Here is a 17,115-nt window from a genome sequence, read left to right on the forward strand (position 1 = left end):
GGTGGTTGGAGGCGGGTAGCCTGGTGGTTGGAGGCGGGTAGCCTGGTGGTTGGAGGCGGGTGGGTAGCCTGGTGGTTGGTTGGGGGCGGGCGGGTAGCCTGGTGGTTGGTTGGGGGCGGGCGGGCGGGCGGGTAGCCTGGTGGTTGGTTGGGGGCGGGCGGGCGGGCGGGTAGCCTGGTGGTTGGAGCGTTGGGCCTGTAACCGAAAGGTTGCTGGATCGAATCCTGATCTGACAAGGTAAAAATCTGTCGTTCTGCCACTGAACAAGGCAGTTAACCCACTGTTCCCCGGTAGGACGTCGTTGTAAATAAGAATTTGTTCTTAGCTAACACGGTTCATGTTTAATATCTAATCAACTGGATCCAGGATCCTTACAGGGTTCATGTTTAATATCTGATGTAACAACTAGATCCAGGATCCTTACACAGTTCATGTTTAATATCTAATCAACTAGATCCAGGATCCTTACACAGTTCATGTTTAATATCTAATCAACTAGATCCAGGATCCTTACAGGGTTCATGTTTAATATCTAATCAACTAGATCCAGGATCCTTACACGGTTCATGTTTAATATCTAATCAACTAGATCCAGGATCCTTACAGGGTTCATGTTTAATATCTGATATAACAACTAGATCCAGGATCCTTACAGGGTTCATGTTTAATATCTAATCAACTAGATCCAGGATCCTTACAGGGTTCATGTTTAATATCTAATCAACTAGATCCAGGATCCTAACAGGGTTCATGTTTAATATCTAATCAACTAGATCCAGGATCCTAACAGGGTTCATGTTTAATATCTAATCAACTAGATCCAGGATCCTTACAGGGTTCATGTTTAATATCTAATATAACAACTAGATCCAGGATCCTTACACGGTTCATGTTTAATATCTGATATAACAACTAGATCCAGGATCCTTACAGGATTCATGTTTAATATCTAATCAACTAGATCCAGGATCCTTACAGGGTTCATGTTTAATATCTAATCAACTAGATCCAGGATCCTAACAGGGTTCGTGTTTAATATCTAATCAACTAGATCCAGGATCCTTACAGGGTTCATGTTTAATATCTAATCAACTAGATCCAGGATCCTTATCCAGGATCCTAACAGGGTTCATGTTTAATATCTAATCAACTAGATCCAGGATCCTTACAGGGTTCATGTTTAATATCTGATATAACAACTAGATCCAGGATCCTTACACGGTTCATGTTTAATATCTAATCAACTAGATCCAGGATCCTTACAGGATTCATGTTTAATATCTGATATAACAACTGGATCCAGGATCCTAACAGGGTTCATGTTTAATATCTAATCAACTAGATCCAGGATCCTTACAGGATTCATGTTTAATATCTGATATAACAACTAGATCCAGGATCCTTACTCGGTTCATGTTTAATATCTAATCAACTAGATCCAGGATCCTTACAGGGTTCATGTTTAATACCTAATCAACTAGATCCAGGATCCTAACAGGGTTCATGTTTAATATCTAATCAACTACATCCAGGATCCTAACAGGGTTCATGTTTAATATCTAATCAACTAGATCCAGGATCCTAACAGGGTTCATGTTTAATATCTAATCAACTAGATCCAGGATCCTTACAGGGTTCATGTTTAATATCTGATATAACAACTAGATCCAGGATCCTTACAGGGTTCATGTTTAATATCTAATCAACTAGATCCAGGATCATTACAGGGTTCATGTTTAATATCTGATATAACAACTAGATCCAGGATCCTTACAGGGTTCATGTTTAATATCTAATCAACTAGATCCAGGATCCTAACAGGGTTCATGTTTAATATCTAATCAACTAGATCCAGGATCCTAACAGGGTTCATGTTTAATATCTAATCAACTAGATCCAGGATCCTAACAGGGTTCGTATTTTAATATCTAATTTAACTGATTAAAGCTTAATATATGATGTAACAACTTACACTGCTATAAATTCATGGACAGAAAATGAATGTTTTTTTCTGACTTGATTTTGGACCAATCCGTCAAGTTGTCCAGCTGTAGTAAATCCTCACCGGTACCCTGGTGTATAGAACAAGGTCTCCATCAGGTGTGTGTGTGTGTGTGTGTGTGTGTGTGTGTGTGTGTGTGTGTGTCCCAGCCTCTCCCAGTGTGGTCTACCAGAACGAGGAGGGGAAGTGGGTGACTGATCTGGCTTACTACTCGTCCTTTGAGAAGGAGGTGGATGGGAAGCAGCTTCCGGAGGCAGCAGACCAGTTCCAGGCTGAGGACTTCGTTCCAGGCAGTAAGTACAGGGGTTATTGTCAAACTGTTATTTTTAAGCTGTACTTGGAAATAGGGATTTGTGTTTTGTTCCTTTTGGTTGTGATAACTAGGTGTTCCCCACCGTAGCGTCGGTACGAAAGATCCATTATAAAACAGTTTGTCTGGATCCTGAATGCTGATTGAACGAACAGCGGTCCAAACCGTGCTCTATTGGCCGTCACACACCTATCTATGCCTGTCAACAGTTACATCTGAAAATGATCGCTGTGCCTCGTCAGAATGGCGCTGTCCCTAATGATCGCTGTGCCTCGTCAGAATGGCGCTGTGCCTAATGATCGCTGTGCCTCGTCAGAATGGCGCTGTCCCTAATGATCGCTGTGCCTCGTCAGAATGGCGCTGTCCCGAATGATCGCTGTGCCTCGTCAGAATGGCGCTGTGCCTCGTCAGAATGGCGCTGTCCCGAATGATCGCTGTGCCTCGTCAGAATGTCGCTGTCCCGAATGATCGCTGTGCCTCGTCAGAATGTCGCTGTCCCGAATGATCGCTGTGCCTCGTCAGAATGGTGCTGTCCCTAATGATCGCTGTGCCTCGTCAGATTGGTGCTGTCCCGAATGATCGCTGTGCCTCGTCAGAATGTCGCTGTGCCTAATGATCGCTGTGCCTCGTCAGAATGTCGCTGTGCCTAATGATCGCTGTGCCTCGTCAGAATGTCGCTGTCCCTAATGATCGCTGTGCCTCGTCAGAATGTCGCTGTCCCTAATGATCGCTGTGCCTCGTCAGAATGTCGCTGTCCCTAATGATCGCTGTGCCTCGTCAGAATATAATGTCGCTGTCCCAAATGATCGCTGTGCCTCGTCAGAATGTCGCTGTCCCTAATGATCGCTGTGCCTCGTCAGAATGCCGCTGTCCCTAATGATCGCTGGGCCTCGTCAGAATGCCGCTGTCCCTAATGATCGCTGGGCCTCGTCAGAATGCCGCTGTCCCTAATGATCGCTGGGCCTCGTCAGAATGTCGCTGTCCCAAATGATCGCTGGGCCTCGTCAGAATGGCGCTGTCCCGAATGATCGCTGTGCCTCGTCAGAATGGCGCTGTGCCTCGTCAGAATGGCGCTGTCCCGAATGATCGCTGTGCCTCGTCAGAATGGCGCTGTGCCTCGTCAGAATGTCGCTGTCCCAAATGATCGCTGTGCCTCGTCAGAATGTCCAGGTAACGCCATAGACAGATCAGCAGTGTTGCTGGAGTCGTCCTGTTTTTATTGTGTTCCAGGTAACGCCATAGAGAAGATCATAGAGGACCAGAAGGTGTTTGAGAAGGAGAACCGGTTCATGCAGGAGGAGGTGATGACGTCGGACTCCACCAGTCCAGGTCTCCTATCCGACACGTCCTGGAGACTCCCGGCCAGCAGCCACATCCTGATGAGGGCCAGCCAGGTGTCCCAGGACCTGGACAGAGGGAACCAGAGTTACCTCCGTCTGTCTCTGGGGACCTTCTTCCAGCAGCGCTCTGAGGCCCTGGGCTGTCTAGGGGACGACAGGGAGGACGATACAGTCAAACGGGTATGGGGGCTCGTTCCATGTCTTGTCGACGTCGCTCTGCAGCACGTCGTTCTACTCTTTTCACTATTCACGTAGTCTCGTAGGGTCGGGTGTGCTTTTAGTTCAGGAATAGGAGCCTTCATCTCGGCCCGGGAAACCTGCCCGCCGGGTCGAAGGGAGAGTAGGGACGCCGTGTTTCAGACTACCGCTGAGGGTTTAAGCCTGTGGTTTTTATTTTCCCTTCCCATCAGCCATCTGACTTGACCAGTTCGTTGTTGTGTCTTTCCTCTCCAGCCGTCGTTTGGTTACGTCATCACCTCTCCAGAGAAGAGGGAACCATTTCCTCTGATTCAACCATCAGACTTCCTGTCTCAGGACAGCTCGGTCCGCAGCGACACCGACCACGACCGCACCATGAACACAGGTAGGTACCGTCTGGACGTCCACGACACTTATTCCTGGTTCCCACTGTGAGCCCAGCCAGTAAGACACTTATTCCTGGTTCCCACTGTGAGGCCGGCCAGTAAAACACTTATTCCTGATTCCCACTGTGAGCCCAGCCAGTAAGACACTTATTCCTGATTCCCACTGTGAGGCCAGTCAGTAAGACACTTATTCCTGATTCCCACTGTGAGCCCAGCCAGTAAGACACTTATTCCTGAATCCCACTGTGAGGCCGGCCAGTAAGACACTTATTCCTGAATCCCACTGTGAGGCCGGCCAGTAAGACACTTATTCCTGAATCCCACTGTGAGGCCGGCCAGTACATCTTGACTTGGTTTGGCATCATTTTTCATACTTGATCACAGTCATCATATTTATTCCTCATTTTAAACCCAAATCAGTCATCAGAGTATCACACGTGGTGGTTGATACTTCCAATGTGTTGTTTTTGTAGAGGACTTGGACAAGACTGTGGAGGCAGCTCCAGACAGGGTGTCACCGACAGGAGATGAAGAGCCAGAGCCTTGTGAATCAGTCTCCCCCCTCCCTGAGGCCCTGCTCTCCCCCAGCCAGACCCTTCCCTCAGCCTCCCCTCTCCCTGAGGCCCTGCTCTCCCCAGCCAGACCCTTCCCTCAGCCTCCCCCTCCCTGAGGCCCTGCTCTCCCCCAGCCAGACCCTTCCCTCAGCCTCCCCCGGCAGCCTGGACCCCAGCCCCAGCAGCGGCACAGACCAGTCTAACCTCGTGTTGTCTATCAGCACCATTGCCTCGGCCATCGCAGATGCCTCCATCTCCTCGGAGCCCTCCCAGCTGGCGGCCATGATCATGGAGCTTTCAAAGAGGAGTCGGATCCAGAGGCAACGCCAGAAAGGTCTGCCGCGTCCAGCCCCAGGTATCCCATATTCATACTACAGCTGAAATTCTACTCTTTAATAACCTCTACGGGACTCCTTCCCGTTCTCATCCCGCTACCGGGATTGCTTGACAAGATAGCATGGCGCGAAATTCAAAAACGGCAAAAAATCGAATCATTTCAATTTCTCAAACAATCAACTATTTTACACCGTTTTAAAGATAAGACTCTCGTTAATCTAACCACGTTGTCCGATTTCAAAAAAGGCTTTACAGCGAAAGAAAAACATTAGATTATGTTAGGATACCACCACAGCAAAAGAACAACACAGCTATTTTCTTAGCATTTTCATAGCAACGGTAGCCGTCCAAAAGCACAAAACCAGCTAAAATTATGCACTAACCAAAAACAGCATTTTACATTGGCGCTTGATGTTCGGAAAATGTATTTTCCACCCCAAAATTCCGGTGAATTTACAAAAATATACCTCATAAACGTTGACAAAATACATAATTATTTTAAGAATTATAGAATTATATAGAATTATATAGAATTATATAGAATTATAGATGGGCTACTCCTTTATGCAACCGCATTGACAGATTTCAAAATAACTTTACGTGGAAAGCACACTTTGCAATAATCTGAGTACTGCGCTCATAAAAAACAGCAGGCAATTATAGATACCCGTCATTTTGGAGTCATCTAAATGCATAAATAGCATAAGAAATATTCACTTACCTTTTAATAATCTTCATCAGAAGGCACTTCCTGGAATCCCAGGTCCACAACAAATGTTGATTTGTTCGATAAAGTTCATAATTTATGTCCAAATAACTCCATGTTTGCGCGTTCAGTTAGCTACTCAAAATGTAGGATGCGCGAGGAAATTGTGACGACAAAAAAGTCCCCCCCCCAAAAAAATCTATTTACGTTCGTTCAAACATGTCAAACGTTGTATAGCATCAATCTTTAGGGACATTTTAACGTGAAACTTCAGTAATATTCCAACCGGACCATTCCAGTGTCTTGAAAAACGTTTTGGAACAGAGCTTCCTCTCCGTGAATGCGCACCAATGAACTAACATCCTTCCCTGGGTTACCAACTTCCCTTCTCGTTCCGTCTCTGTTCATCATAGACGCTTCAAACAACTTTCTAAAGACTGTTGACATCTAGTGGAAGCCTTAGGACGTGCAAAATGAACCCTTACTCACTGTGTGTTCGATTGGCAATGACTTGGAAAAAAACTACAGGTACCAGATTTTTCATTTCCTGCTTGTATTTTTCTCAGGTTTTTGCCTGCCATATGAGTTCTGTTTTACTCACAGACACCATTCAAACAGTTTGAAACTTTAAAGTGTTTTCTATCCAAATCTACTAATAATATCCATATTCTAGTTTCTGGGCAAGAGTAGTAACCGGTTTAAATTGGGTATGTTTTTCATCCGGCCGTGAAAATACTGCCCCCTAGCCCAGACTGGTTAATTCTGTTGTGTTTGTTGGAAGGTGATGTCAGCACCACTTCACCAGGTCATGAAAAATCTGAAGGAGATTTTGATTCTGATTCCCAGCCTCTGTCCTGGAAGAACAAACTCCCAGCCCTAACCGGGTTGAACTGGACCAGCCCAGTCCTAACCGGGTTCAACTGGACCAACGGGGGGACCTGCTGGAGGCTCTACAGAGGAGCCAGTGTGCCGGGGACCTGCTGGAGGCTCTACAGAGGAGCCAGTGTGCCGGGGACCTGCTGGAGGCTCTACAGAGGAGCCAGTGTGCCGGGGACCTGCTGGAGGCTCTACAGAGGAGCCAGTGTGCCGGGGACCTGCTGGAGGCTCTACAGAGGAGCCAGTGTGCCGGGGACCTGCTGGAGGCTCTACAGAGGAGCCAGTGTGCCGGGGACCTGCTGGAGGCTCTACAGAGGAGCCAGTGTGCCGGGGACCTGCTGGAGGCCTTCGACATTGAAAAGTACCTGAAACAGACGGAGGTATCCACCAGCAGCGACAGCGACCAGTCAGGCACCTCCCACTACACCTTTGACTTCCTCAGCTGGGCCGACAGCCTCAACTCCTCCCACAGGAAGTCCCAGGCAGCGTCACTTGTTGTTACTGTGGAGAACGAGAGCTCGGGTTATCAACACCAGGCTACCGAATACCAGGCTATCGCCAAGGGAGATATCTCCTCATCCTCTGGCGTGGAGGCTAAGGCGGGTTTGACACAAGGTTACCCTGCTGCTACGACCCGTCCGGTCTCTGCTGGGCTACATCCAGGTTCTGACCAGAGTGGACCAGGACCAGCTAACAAGACGGATGTGAGGAGGAGTTCCATCCCTCGTCCCAGATTCAGCTCCATCCCTACAGCCTCTGGTAACCCAGGGAGAAGGTCTGTGGGCTCTGGTCAGTTCTCCTCAACCACCTCCACAGCCAAACCAGCTGCTGACAGGAAGTCTGCAGGGAATAATAACAGTGAGCCCCAACCAGCTGGTGTACTGAGCAGGAGCAGCACAGAGAGTGGTGGGGCTGAACTAGGAGTAGTCCGTCCAACACCCAACAACACCCCAGCCCAGAAGATAGAGGACCGCTCCGCAGCTCCTGCCCCAGGTCCTAAGACCTCCCCTGGTCTGAGGAAGGGTCAGTCAGGGCCGCTGTCCCTCAGAGACATCACATCGCCCTCCCAGAGAGCCAGGAGGACCACGGTGAAGACCGGGAGCAGTACAGCCCAGCAGGAGAAACCCGGTGGCCTGGAGGAGAGTGGTGGAGAAGCTCCTCTCGGCGCTGCGACCAGACATGTTGGTTTTACTTCCTCCTGTCACAGCCCCCAGCCTGCTGCTGCACACAGGGTGGACGGTCAGTCTCTGGTCCAATCAACATCATTATTCAGCTATTCTTCAACTCATTTAAGAGAGAAATAAACATGTTTGTTTAAGCTTAGTTTAGTTTCAAATCCCGTTTTTTTTCCCCTGGTCCTTCCGGCTGGATTGGGACATCTGGTTTTTCAATGTTGATTATAGTTTATTTGAGGTGATTTCCTGGTCTTGTGTTCTGCAGACAATGATAAAGAAGGATTTAGTTCATTGGTTAGATTGTATTAATGTGGTGGATAGTAATGATCTCTGGTCAGATTGTATTAATGTGGTGGATAGTAATGTGATATCTGGTCAGATTGTATTAATGTGGTGGATAGTAATGTGATATCTGGTCAGATTGTATTAATGTGGTGGATAGTAATGATCTCTGGTCAGATTGTATTAATGTGGTGGATAGTAATGTGATCTCTGGTTAGATTGTATTAATGTGGTAGATAGTAATGATCTCTGGTCAGATTGTATTAATGTGGTGGATAGTAATGATCTCTGGTCAGATTGTATTAATGTGGTGGATAGTAATGTGATATCTGGTCAGATTGTATTAATGTGGTGGATAGTAATGATCTCTGGTCAGATTGTATTAATGTGGTGGATAGTAATGATCTCTGGTCAGATTGTATTAATGTGGTGGATAGTAATGATATCTGGTCAGATTGTATTAATGTGGTGGATAGTAATGATCTCTGGTCAGATTGTATTAATGTGGTGGATAGTAATGATATCTGGTCAGATTGTATTAATGTGGTGGATAGTAATGATCTCTGGTCAGATTGTATTAATGTGGTGGATAGTAATGATATCTGGTCAGATTGTATTAATGTGGTGGATAGTAATGATCTCTGGTCAGATTGTATTAATGTGGTGGATAGTAATGTATTAATATCCTGGTCAGGTTATGGATAGTAATGTGTTGTTCTCTGCAGGTGCATCTCCAGGTACTCCTCTGCATCATGCTGGAGGACCAGAGCAGAGCCAGTGTACCTTCAGACCCTCCACCTCTCCTCTCACCCACTCCTCCCCCTCACAGACCTCCTTCCCCAACCAAGAAGGGTAAATCAATCAATTATTCAATCAATCAAACCATCAATCAGTTATTAAATCAATCAGATGTCAGGTCGTGCCCTCTACTGTGTAACTCTACTTGCAGTTCTTCTTAAATCTTGTATTTCTCTCTGGTTGCCTGTACAGGCCTGTGTGTCCCCCCTCCTCCAGTGTCGGGGACAGGAGACCCCCCAGTGATCTCTCTCCTCCACAGTCCCAGTCCGAGTGGAGTTGTTCCAGTCCCAGTCTCAGCAGGCTGACGTACATCTCTCTGAATGACGGCACGGCTCTCGACAGCACCGGCATCCCAACTCCTGACAGACACAAGGTATAGTAGGCAGCCGATTGGGCCTTCGTATATATATGGGCTTCTCTTTCGAATACTCCTTTTCCCGTGTCTCAGTGGGATTCCTGTCGGCTGTTTTACAAAATGACCAAGAGCTCAATCGCACGTCGTCTGACCGAGGGCCAGCCCTTTTGGTCGTTCTCGGCCTCTCTTCTTCTTTGCGGAAGTGATCAGGACGGTTCCTGAAGCTCTCTCTCCTCTCTGTGTGACTTGAATTCCTGTCTTCCTGCTTTAACAGTTCACAGGTCAACCGTGAGGTCAATGGAGTCGATTAGTGTTCGGTACTTAACCGAATGGGGGGGGAAAAAATGTTTTCTACTTCTGTCTCTGGTGGTAGCTTAACGTGACACGGCTAGCCATCGCGATTTGGTTAACCCCACGCCGTGAGGCGTAAGCTAACTTGGCTAACCATCGCCACTTGGTTAACCCCACGCCGTGAGGCTTAAGCTAACTTGGCTAGCCATCGCCACTTGGTTAACCCCACGCCGTGAGGCTTAAGCTAACTTGGCTAGCCATCGCCACTTGGTTAACCCCACGCCGTGAGGCTTAAGCTAACTTGGCTAGCCATCGCCACTTGGTTAACCCCACGCCGTGAGGCTTAAGCTAACTCTGCTAGCTCGCTGGAAAGCTTACTCTGCTGACACGTAGTTCCCATTGGCTAGCTTTCCATACCTGGAGAGGTAGAATTGCTAGCGTTTCTGTTGTCGAAAGACACGGGGAAAGCACACACTTTCTCTGGTTCGCTGATAATGAGAGATCTCACCACATTTCCCGGCTGGCAAGAAGGAAAGGAGTGGAGGCGTGAGGCGTGGGAGGCGTGGAGGCGTGGGAGGCGTGGAGGCGTGGGAGGCGTGGGAGGGGTGGGAGGGGTGGAGGCGTGGGAGGGGTGGGAGGCGTGGGAGGCGTGGGAGGCGTGGGAGGCGTGGAGGCGTGGGAGGAGTGGAGGCATGGGAGGAGTAAAAAATGGGCAAAAAAAAAAGCATTCATTGAATATCCCTTTGAGCTTGGTGAAGTCATTAATTACACTTTGGATGGTATATCAATACACCCAGTTACTATAAAGATAGAGGCGTCCTTCCTAACTCAGTTGCCGGAGAAGAAGGAAACCTCTCAGGGATTTCACCATGAGGCCAATGTTGACTTTAAAACAGTTACAGAGTTTAATGGCTGTGATAGGAGATAACTGAGGATGGATCAACAACATTGTAGTTACTCAAGAATACAAACATAAATGACTGTGAAAAGGAAGCCTGTACAGAATAACAAATATTCCAAAACATGTATCCTGTTTGCAACGAGGCACTAAATTAATACTGCAAAAAAAATGTGGCAAAGCAATTAACACTTTGTATTCTGGACAAAAAGTTATGTTTGGTTCAAGTACAACACATTACTGAGTACCACTCTTTATATTTTCAAGCATCGTGGTGGCTGCATCATGTTATGGGTATGCTTGTCATAGTTAAGGACTGGGGAGTTCTTTAGGATAAAAAGAAATGGAATGGAGCTAAGCACAGGCAAAATCCTAGAGGAAACCCTGGTTCAGTCTGCTTTCCACCAGACACTGGGAGATGAATTCACCTTTCAGCAGGACAATAACCTAAAACACAAGGCCAAATCTACACTGGAGTTGCTTACCAAGAAGACAGTGAATGTTCCTGAGGTGCCAAGTTTACAGTTTTGACCCAATTCTGCTTAAAAATCTTATGACAAGACCTGAAAATGGTTGTCTAGCAATGATCAACAACCAATTTGACAGAACACGAAGAAGAAGAACGGGGCAAATGTTGCACAATCCAGGTGTTGGAACGCTCTTAGATTTACCCAGAAACACTCACAGCAGTAATCGCTCTTAGATTTACCCAGAAACACTCACAGCAGTAATCGCTCTTAGATTTACCCAGAAACACTCCCAGCAGTAATCGCTCTTAGATTTACCCAGAAACACTCACAGCAGTAATCGCTCTTAGATTTACCCAGAAACACTCACAGCAGTAATCGCTCTTAGATTTACCCAGAAACACTCACAGCAGTAATCGCTCTTAGATTTACCCAGAAACACTCACAGCAGTAATCGCTCTTAGATTTACCCAGAAACACTCACAGCAGTAATCGCTCTTAGATTTACCCAGAAACACTCACAGCAGTAATCGCTCTTAGATTTACCCAGAAACACTCACAGCAGTAATCACTGGCAATATATTTACTCAGGGGGTTGAATACTTATCTAGGAAACATATATATTACTGTTTCATTTTTCAGAAATGTTTTACAAATGCTCACATTTTTCTTCCACTTCGACATTTACAAAGTATTTTGTGTTTTAAAAATTCTCAAAGGGTGTGAATACTTTTCTGAAGGCGCTGTATTATCATAGAACCGAGGTAAAGTAACCTTGAGTTTTGGGTGTTTTGTCTTGATTGTTGATGCACAATGTTAAGCTGAATGATGGTTATCTTCCTGGAAAAACTCAGCTAGCTATGTTATGTGCTGGAGTTTTACTAAATGAAGGAATAACCCATGGACTGCGTGATATCTTCTCTCTCCCTTCCCCAGAGTAATGGCACCATGTCTCTGAGCACCACTATCATCAGGGCCAGTCCCACCCCTGCAGTAGAAGGGGCTGATACCCAGAATCCTTCAGGTCAGGATCTACCTCCTAACCGCTCTACAGACGTCCTCTGTCCTCCTAGACAGTCCAAGAGCCCAGAGTCTCCTCGCCGCTCTAACGGTCCTCGTAGTGGCTCGGTAGACTTGCGGAGTGGTTCAGGTCTGGGCTGTACACGCAGCCAGAGTGAGTGCAACTATCACTGTGGGAATAATAGAGACTACAACCAGCAGAAACGCCACTCCGAACCCAACTCGCACCACCTCGCCAAGGTGGATTCTGGTTACTCCAGCAACCTGAACATCCAGCAGCCCAGCGGTATGGGGGGCCAGGGGAACCAGCAGTGGTCCGGGGTCTCAGCCCAGGGGAGTGAGGTCTATCCTGGGGCCAGGACGGGCTTCAGCCTGCCTTCCTCCGAGGACCTGTGCTACATGCCCATCTCCAGCTTCAAGCCCCAGGGCTCCATGGTGGACCTGCATCCAGGGGTCCCCAGCCTCCTGACGGGGCGCTCCCTCTTCAGCTCCCAGCTGGCACAGCAGAACCTGGGTTCAGATGGAGCTCTACACCCTGGTCTCTCTCTGCCTGCTCCCTACCACCACATGGCAGCAGCAGGGAACGGCCTGTACGGTCACGCTCTGTCCTCACGGTTAGGACCCAACGTTGATCCCTCAGTCAGACACCTCCACAGCTCTGGGGGTCTGGGTGTCTCTGGGCCTGGTGGACCAGGAGGTCCTGGGGGTCTGTACCACTGCTCTAACCCCCACCTCAAACCCTTGGACCCAGGACTGATGGAGGAGAACCCCTACAGCCAGCGCTGTGTAGCCTCGTGGTCTAACGGCAGCCTTCCCGAACTCGCAGGTTAGTCTTCCTGAACTCGCAGGTTGGTCTTCCCGAACTCGCAGGTTAGTCTTCCCGAACTCGCAGGTTAGTCTTCCCGAACTCGCAGGTTAGTCTTCCCGAACTCGCAGGTTAGTCTTCCCGAACTCGCAGGTTAGTCTTCCCGAACTCGCAGGTTAGTCTTCCCGAACTCGCAGGTTAGTCTTCCCGAACTCGCAGGTTAGTCTTCCCGAACTCGCAGGTTAGTCTTCCCGAACTCGCAGGTTAGTCTTCCCGAACTCGCAGGTTAGTCTTCCCGAACTCGCAGGTTAGTCTTCCCGAACTCGCAGGTTAGTCTTCCCGAACTCGCAGGTTAGTCTTCCCGAACTCGCAGGTTAGTCTTCCCGAACTCGCAGGTTAGTCTTCCCGAACTCGCAGGTTAGCCTTCCCGAACTCGCAGGTTAGCCTTCCCGAACTCGCAGGTTAGCCTTCCCGAACTCGCAGGTTAGCCTTCTCGCAGGTTAGCCTTCTCGCAGGTTAGCCTTCTCGCAGGTTAGCCTTCTCGCAGGTTAGCCTTCTCGCAGGTTAGCGCCTTCTCGCAGGTTAGCGCCTTCTCGCAGGTTAGCGCCTTCTCGCAGGTTAGCGCCTTCTCGCAGGTTAGCGCCTTCTCGCAGGTTAGCGCCTTCTCGCAGGTTAGCGCCTTCTCGCAGGTTAGCGCCTTCTCGCAGGTTAGCGCCTTCTCGCAGGTTAGCGCCTTCTCGCAGGTTAGCGCCTTCTCGCAGGTTAGCGCCTTCCCGCAGGTTAGCCTTCCCGCAGGTTAGCCTTCCCGCAGGTTAGCCTTCCCGCAGGTTAGCCTTCCCGCAGGTTAGCCTTCAATCAGTTCTGGAATGGTATCTTGAATCACTCCAGATAAGAGGGTGTGTTGCAGTTGGAAGAGTTTGAAACGGTGTATCTCAATCTTGAGTGACAAATACGTGTAATTTTGTCAGCTTTAAGATAACCCTGGACCCCTCTCCAATCCTCCAGCCCAGGTCGTGATCCCTGAGGAGCTGAGGTTCCCCCATGCCTGCTGTGTGGGCATCTCCTCTCAGACCTCACTGGGCATCTTCAACCCCTCCGAGCGCTGGCAGCAGGTCTCCATCACAGTCACCAGCCTGGCCATCGACGGAGAGAAGGTGAGTCATTTTGTTTCTAATGAATTTGTAAAGAGGACAATGATTTACAGAGAATTGTATGGTCTGAAATAGTGTCAACAAAAATGTAAAAATAAAAATGCTGAGAGAATATTTTAGCAAATTGAGAGCCAATAAATAGTCCCGGAAATGTAACCACTCTGAAGAACGAGGAACTGCTGTCGAACCATAATGTCCATTTCCTGTCCCGCCCAGTTTGATTCATTCCCGTACCAGTGGCTGATAGTGAAGAACAAGACTATCATTGGCCCTAAGAGCACGGAGGAGCAGAAGGTGCTGTTCATCCCACCTCAGGCCGGGGTTTACCAGGCTGTCCTCAGTGTCTCGTCCTGGCCTGCCTCCGCTGAGGCCCAGGCTGCCTCCCGCGCCGAGGTGTTCGCCAAGAGGGTGGTCCTCGTCGCCATGGCAGAGAACCCTGCTCTGGAGGTAAGGGGGGGGGTGCGGCTGATCAATTGTTGGCTTGTTAGATTTAATCCCAAGTGAGGAGTGGGTGTAACTAATGTCGATCGTTAGTATAGCTTTGAGTCCATGTCAGGACAGGAAGTACACCTACTACATGCTTCCTGTTTGGTTTGTTTCGCTGCTTATATTTCAGTGTTTTTAAACAATAGTTGTGTAGAACCTCAAGGTCTCTGTTCTAGTTGGTTGATATCAATGATGTTTCCCCTCTGGAATAGAGAACAGATTATATTCTGGGTGGGTTCTCCTCTGGAACAGATTATATTCTGGGTGGGTTCTCCTCTGGAACACATTATATTCTGGGTGGGTTCTCCACTGGAACACATTATATTCTGGGTGGGTTCTCCACTGGAACACATTATATTCTGGGTGGGTTCTCCACTGGAACACATTATATTCTGGGTGGGTTCTCCACTGGAACAGATAACACATTATATTCTGGGTGGGTTCTCCACTGGAACACATTATATTCTGGGTGGGTTCTCCACTGGAACAGATAACACATTATATTCTGGGTGGGTTCTCCACTGGAACAGATTATATTCTGGGTGGGTTCTCCTCTGGAACACATTATATTCTGGGTGGGTTCTCCACTGGAACACATTATATTCTGGGTGGGTTCTCCACTGGAACACATTATATTCTGGGTGGGTTCTCCACTGGAACACATTATATTCTGGGTGGGTTCTCCACTGGAACACATTATATTCTGGGTGGGTTCTCCACTGGAACAGATAACACATTATATTCTGGGTGGGTTCTCCACTGGAACACATTATATTCTGGGTGGGTTCTCCACTGGAACACATTATATTCTGGGTGGGTTCTCCACTGGAACAGATTATATTCTGGGTGGGTTCTCCTCTGGAACACATTATATTCTGGGTGGGTTCTCCACTGGAACACATTATATTCTGGGTGGGTTCTCCACTGGAACACATTATATTCTGGGTGGGTTCTCCACTGGAACACATTATATTCTGGGTGGGTTCTCCACTGGAACACATTATATTCTGGGTGGGTTCTCCACTGGAACACATTATATTCTGGGTGGGTTCTCCACTGGAACACATTATATTCTGGGTGGGTTCTCCACTGGAACACATTATATTCTGGGTGGGTTCTCCACTGGAACACATTATATTCTGGGTGGGTTCTCCACTGGAACACATTATATTCTGGGTGGGTTCTCCACTGGAACACGTTATATTCTGGGTGGGTTCTCCACTGGAACACGTTATATTCTGGGTGGGTTCTCCACTGGAACACGTTATATTCTGGGTGGGTTCTCCACTGGAACACATTATATTCTGGGTGGGTTCTCCACTGGAACACGTTATATTCTGGGTGGGTTCTCCACTGGAACACGTTATATTCTGGGTGGGTTCTCCACTGGAACACGTTATATTCTGGGTGGGTTCTCCACTGGAACACGTTATATTCTGGGTGGGTTCTCCACTGGAACACGTTATATTCTGGGTGGGTTCTCCACTGGAACACGTTATATTCTGGGTGGGTTCTCCACTGGAACACGTTATATTCTGGGTGGGTTCTCCACTGGAACACGTTATATTCTGGGTGGGTTCTCCACTGGAACACGTTATATTCTGGGTGGGTTCTCCACTGGAACACGTTATATTCTGGGTGGGTTCTCCACTGGAACACGTTATATTCTGGGTGGGTTCTCCACTGGAACACGTTATATTCTGGGTGGGTTCTCCACTGGAACACGTTATATTCTGGGTGGGTTCTCCACTGGAACACATTATATTCTGGGTGGGTTCTCCACTGGAACACGTTATATTCTGGGTGGGTTCTCCACTGGAACACGTTATATTCTGGGTGGGTTCTCCACTGGAACACATTATATTCTGGGTGGGTTCTCCACTGGAACACATTATATTCTGGGTGGGTTCTCCACTGGAACACATTATATTCTGGGTGGGTTCTCCACTGGAACACATTATATTCTGGGTGGGTTCTCCACTGGAACACATTATATTCTGGGTGGGTTCTCCACTGGAACACATTATATTCTGGGTGGGTTCTCCACTGGAACACATTATATTCTGGGTGGGTTCTCCACTGGAACACATTATATTCTGGGTGGGTTCTCCACTGGAACACATTATATTCTGGGTGGGTTCTCCACTGGAACACATTATATTCTGGGTGGGTTCTCCACTGGAACACATTATATTCTGGGTGGGTTCTCCACTGGAACACATTATATTCTGGGTGGGTTCTCCACTGGAACACATTATATTCTGGGTGGGTTCTCCACTGGAACACATTATATTCTGGGTGGGTTCTCCACTGGAACACATTATATTCTGGGTGGGTTCTCCACTGGAACACATTATATTCTGGGTGGGTTCTCCACTGGAACACATTATATTCTGGGTGGGTTCTCCACTGGAACACATTATATTCTGGGTGGGTTCTCCACTGGAACACATTATATTCTGGGTGGGTTCTCCACTGGAACACATTATATTCTGGGTGGGTTCTCCACTGGAACACATTATATTCTGGGTGGGTTCTCCACTGGAACACATTATATTCTGGGTGGGTTCTCCACTGGAACACATTATATTCTGGGTGGGTTCTCCACTGGAACACATTATATTCTGGGTGGGTTCTCCACTGGAACACATTATATTCTGGGTGGGTTCTCCACTGGAA

The 17,115-nt window shown here is 47.9% G+C and overlaps 1 protein-coding gene across 1 annotated transcript in view; it reads left to right on the forward strand.

Annotated features, from left to right (window-relative positions):
* Positions 1–3,379: 3,379 nt before the first annotated feature.
* LOC123724037 (centrosomal protein of 192 kDa) overlaps positions 3,380–17,115 on the forward strand; it is a 37,782-nt gene continuing 24,046 nt past the window's right edge. Inside the window, exons 1-10 of the mRNA XM_045713557.1 lie at positions 3,380–3,482; positions 3,543–3,832; positions 4,106–4,235; positions 4,825–5,145; positions 6,679–7,947; positions 8,891–9,017; positions 9,156–9,336; positions 11,911–12,820; positions 13,805–13,953; positions 14,167–14,397. Of these exons, the coding sequence (XP_045569513.1) occupies positions 3,380–3,482; positions 3,543–3,832; positions 4,106–4,235; positions 4,825–5,145; positions 6,679–7,947; positions 8,891–9,017; positions 9,156–9,336; positions 11,911–12,820; positions 13,805–13,953; positions 14,167–14,397 (3,711 nt within the window). The remainder of the gene's footprint in view (positions 3,483–3,542; positions 3,833–4,105; positions 4,236–4,824; positions 5,146–6,678; positions 7,948–8,890; positions 9,018–9,155; positions 9,337–11,910; positions 12,821–13,804; positions 13,954–14,166; positions 14,398–17,115) is intronic.

Source organism: Salmo salar, unplaced genomic scaffold (genome assembly GCF_905237065.1).
Source record: "Salmo salar unplaced genomic scaffold, Ssal_v3.1, whole genome shotgun sequence".
Taxonomy (NCBI): domain Eukaryota; kingdom Metazoa; phylum Chordata; class Actinopteri; order Salmoniformes; family Salmonidae; genus Salmo; species Salmo salar.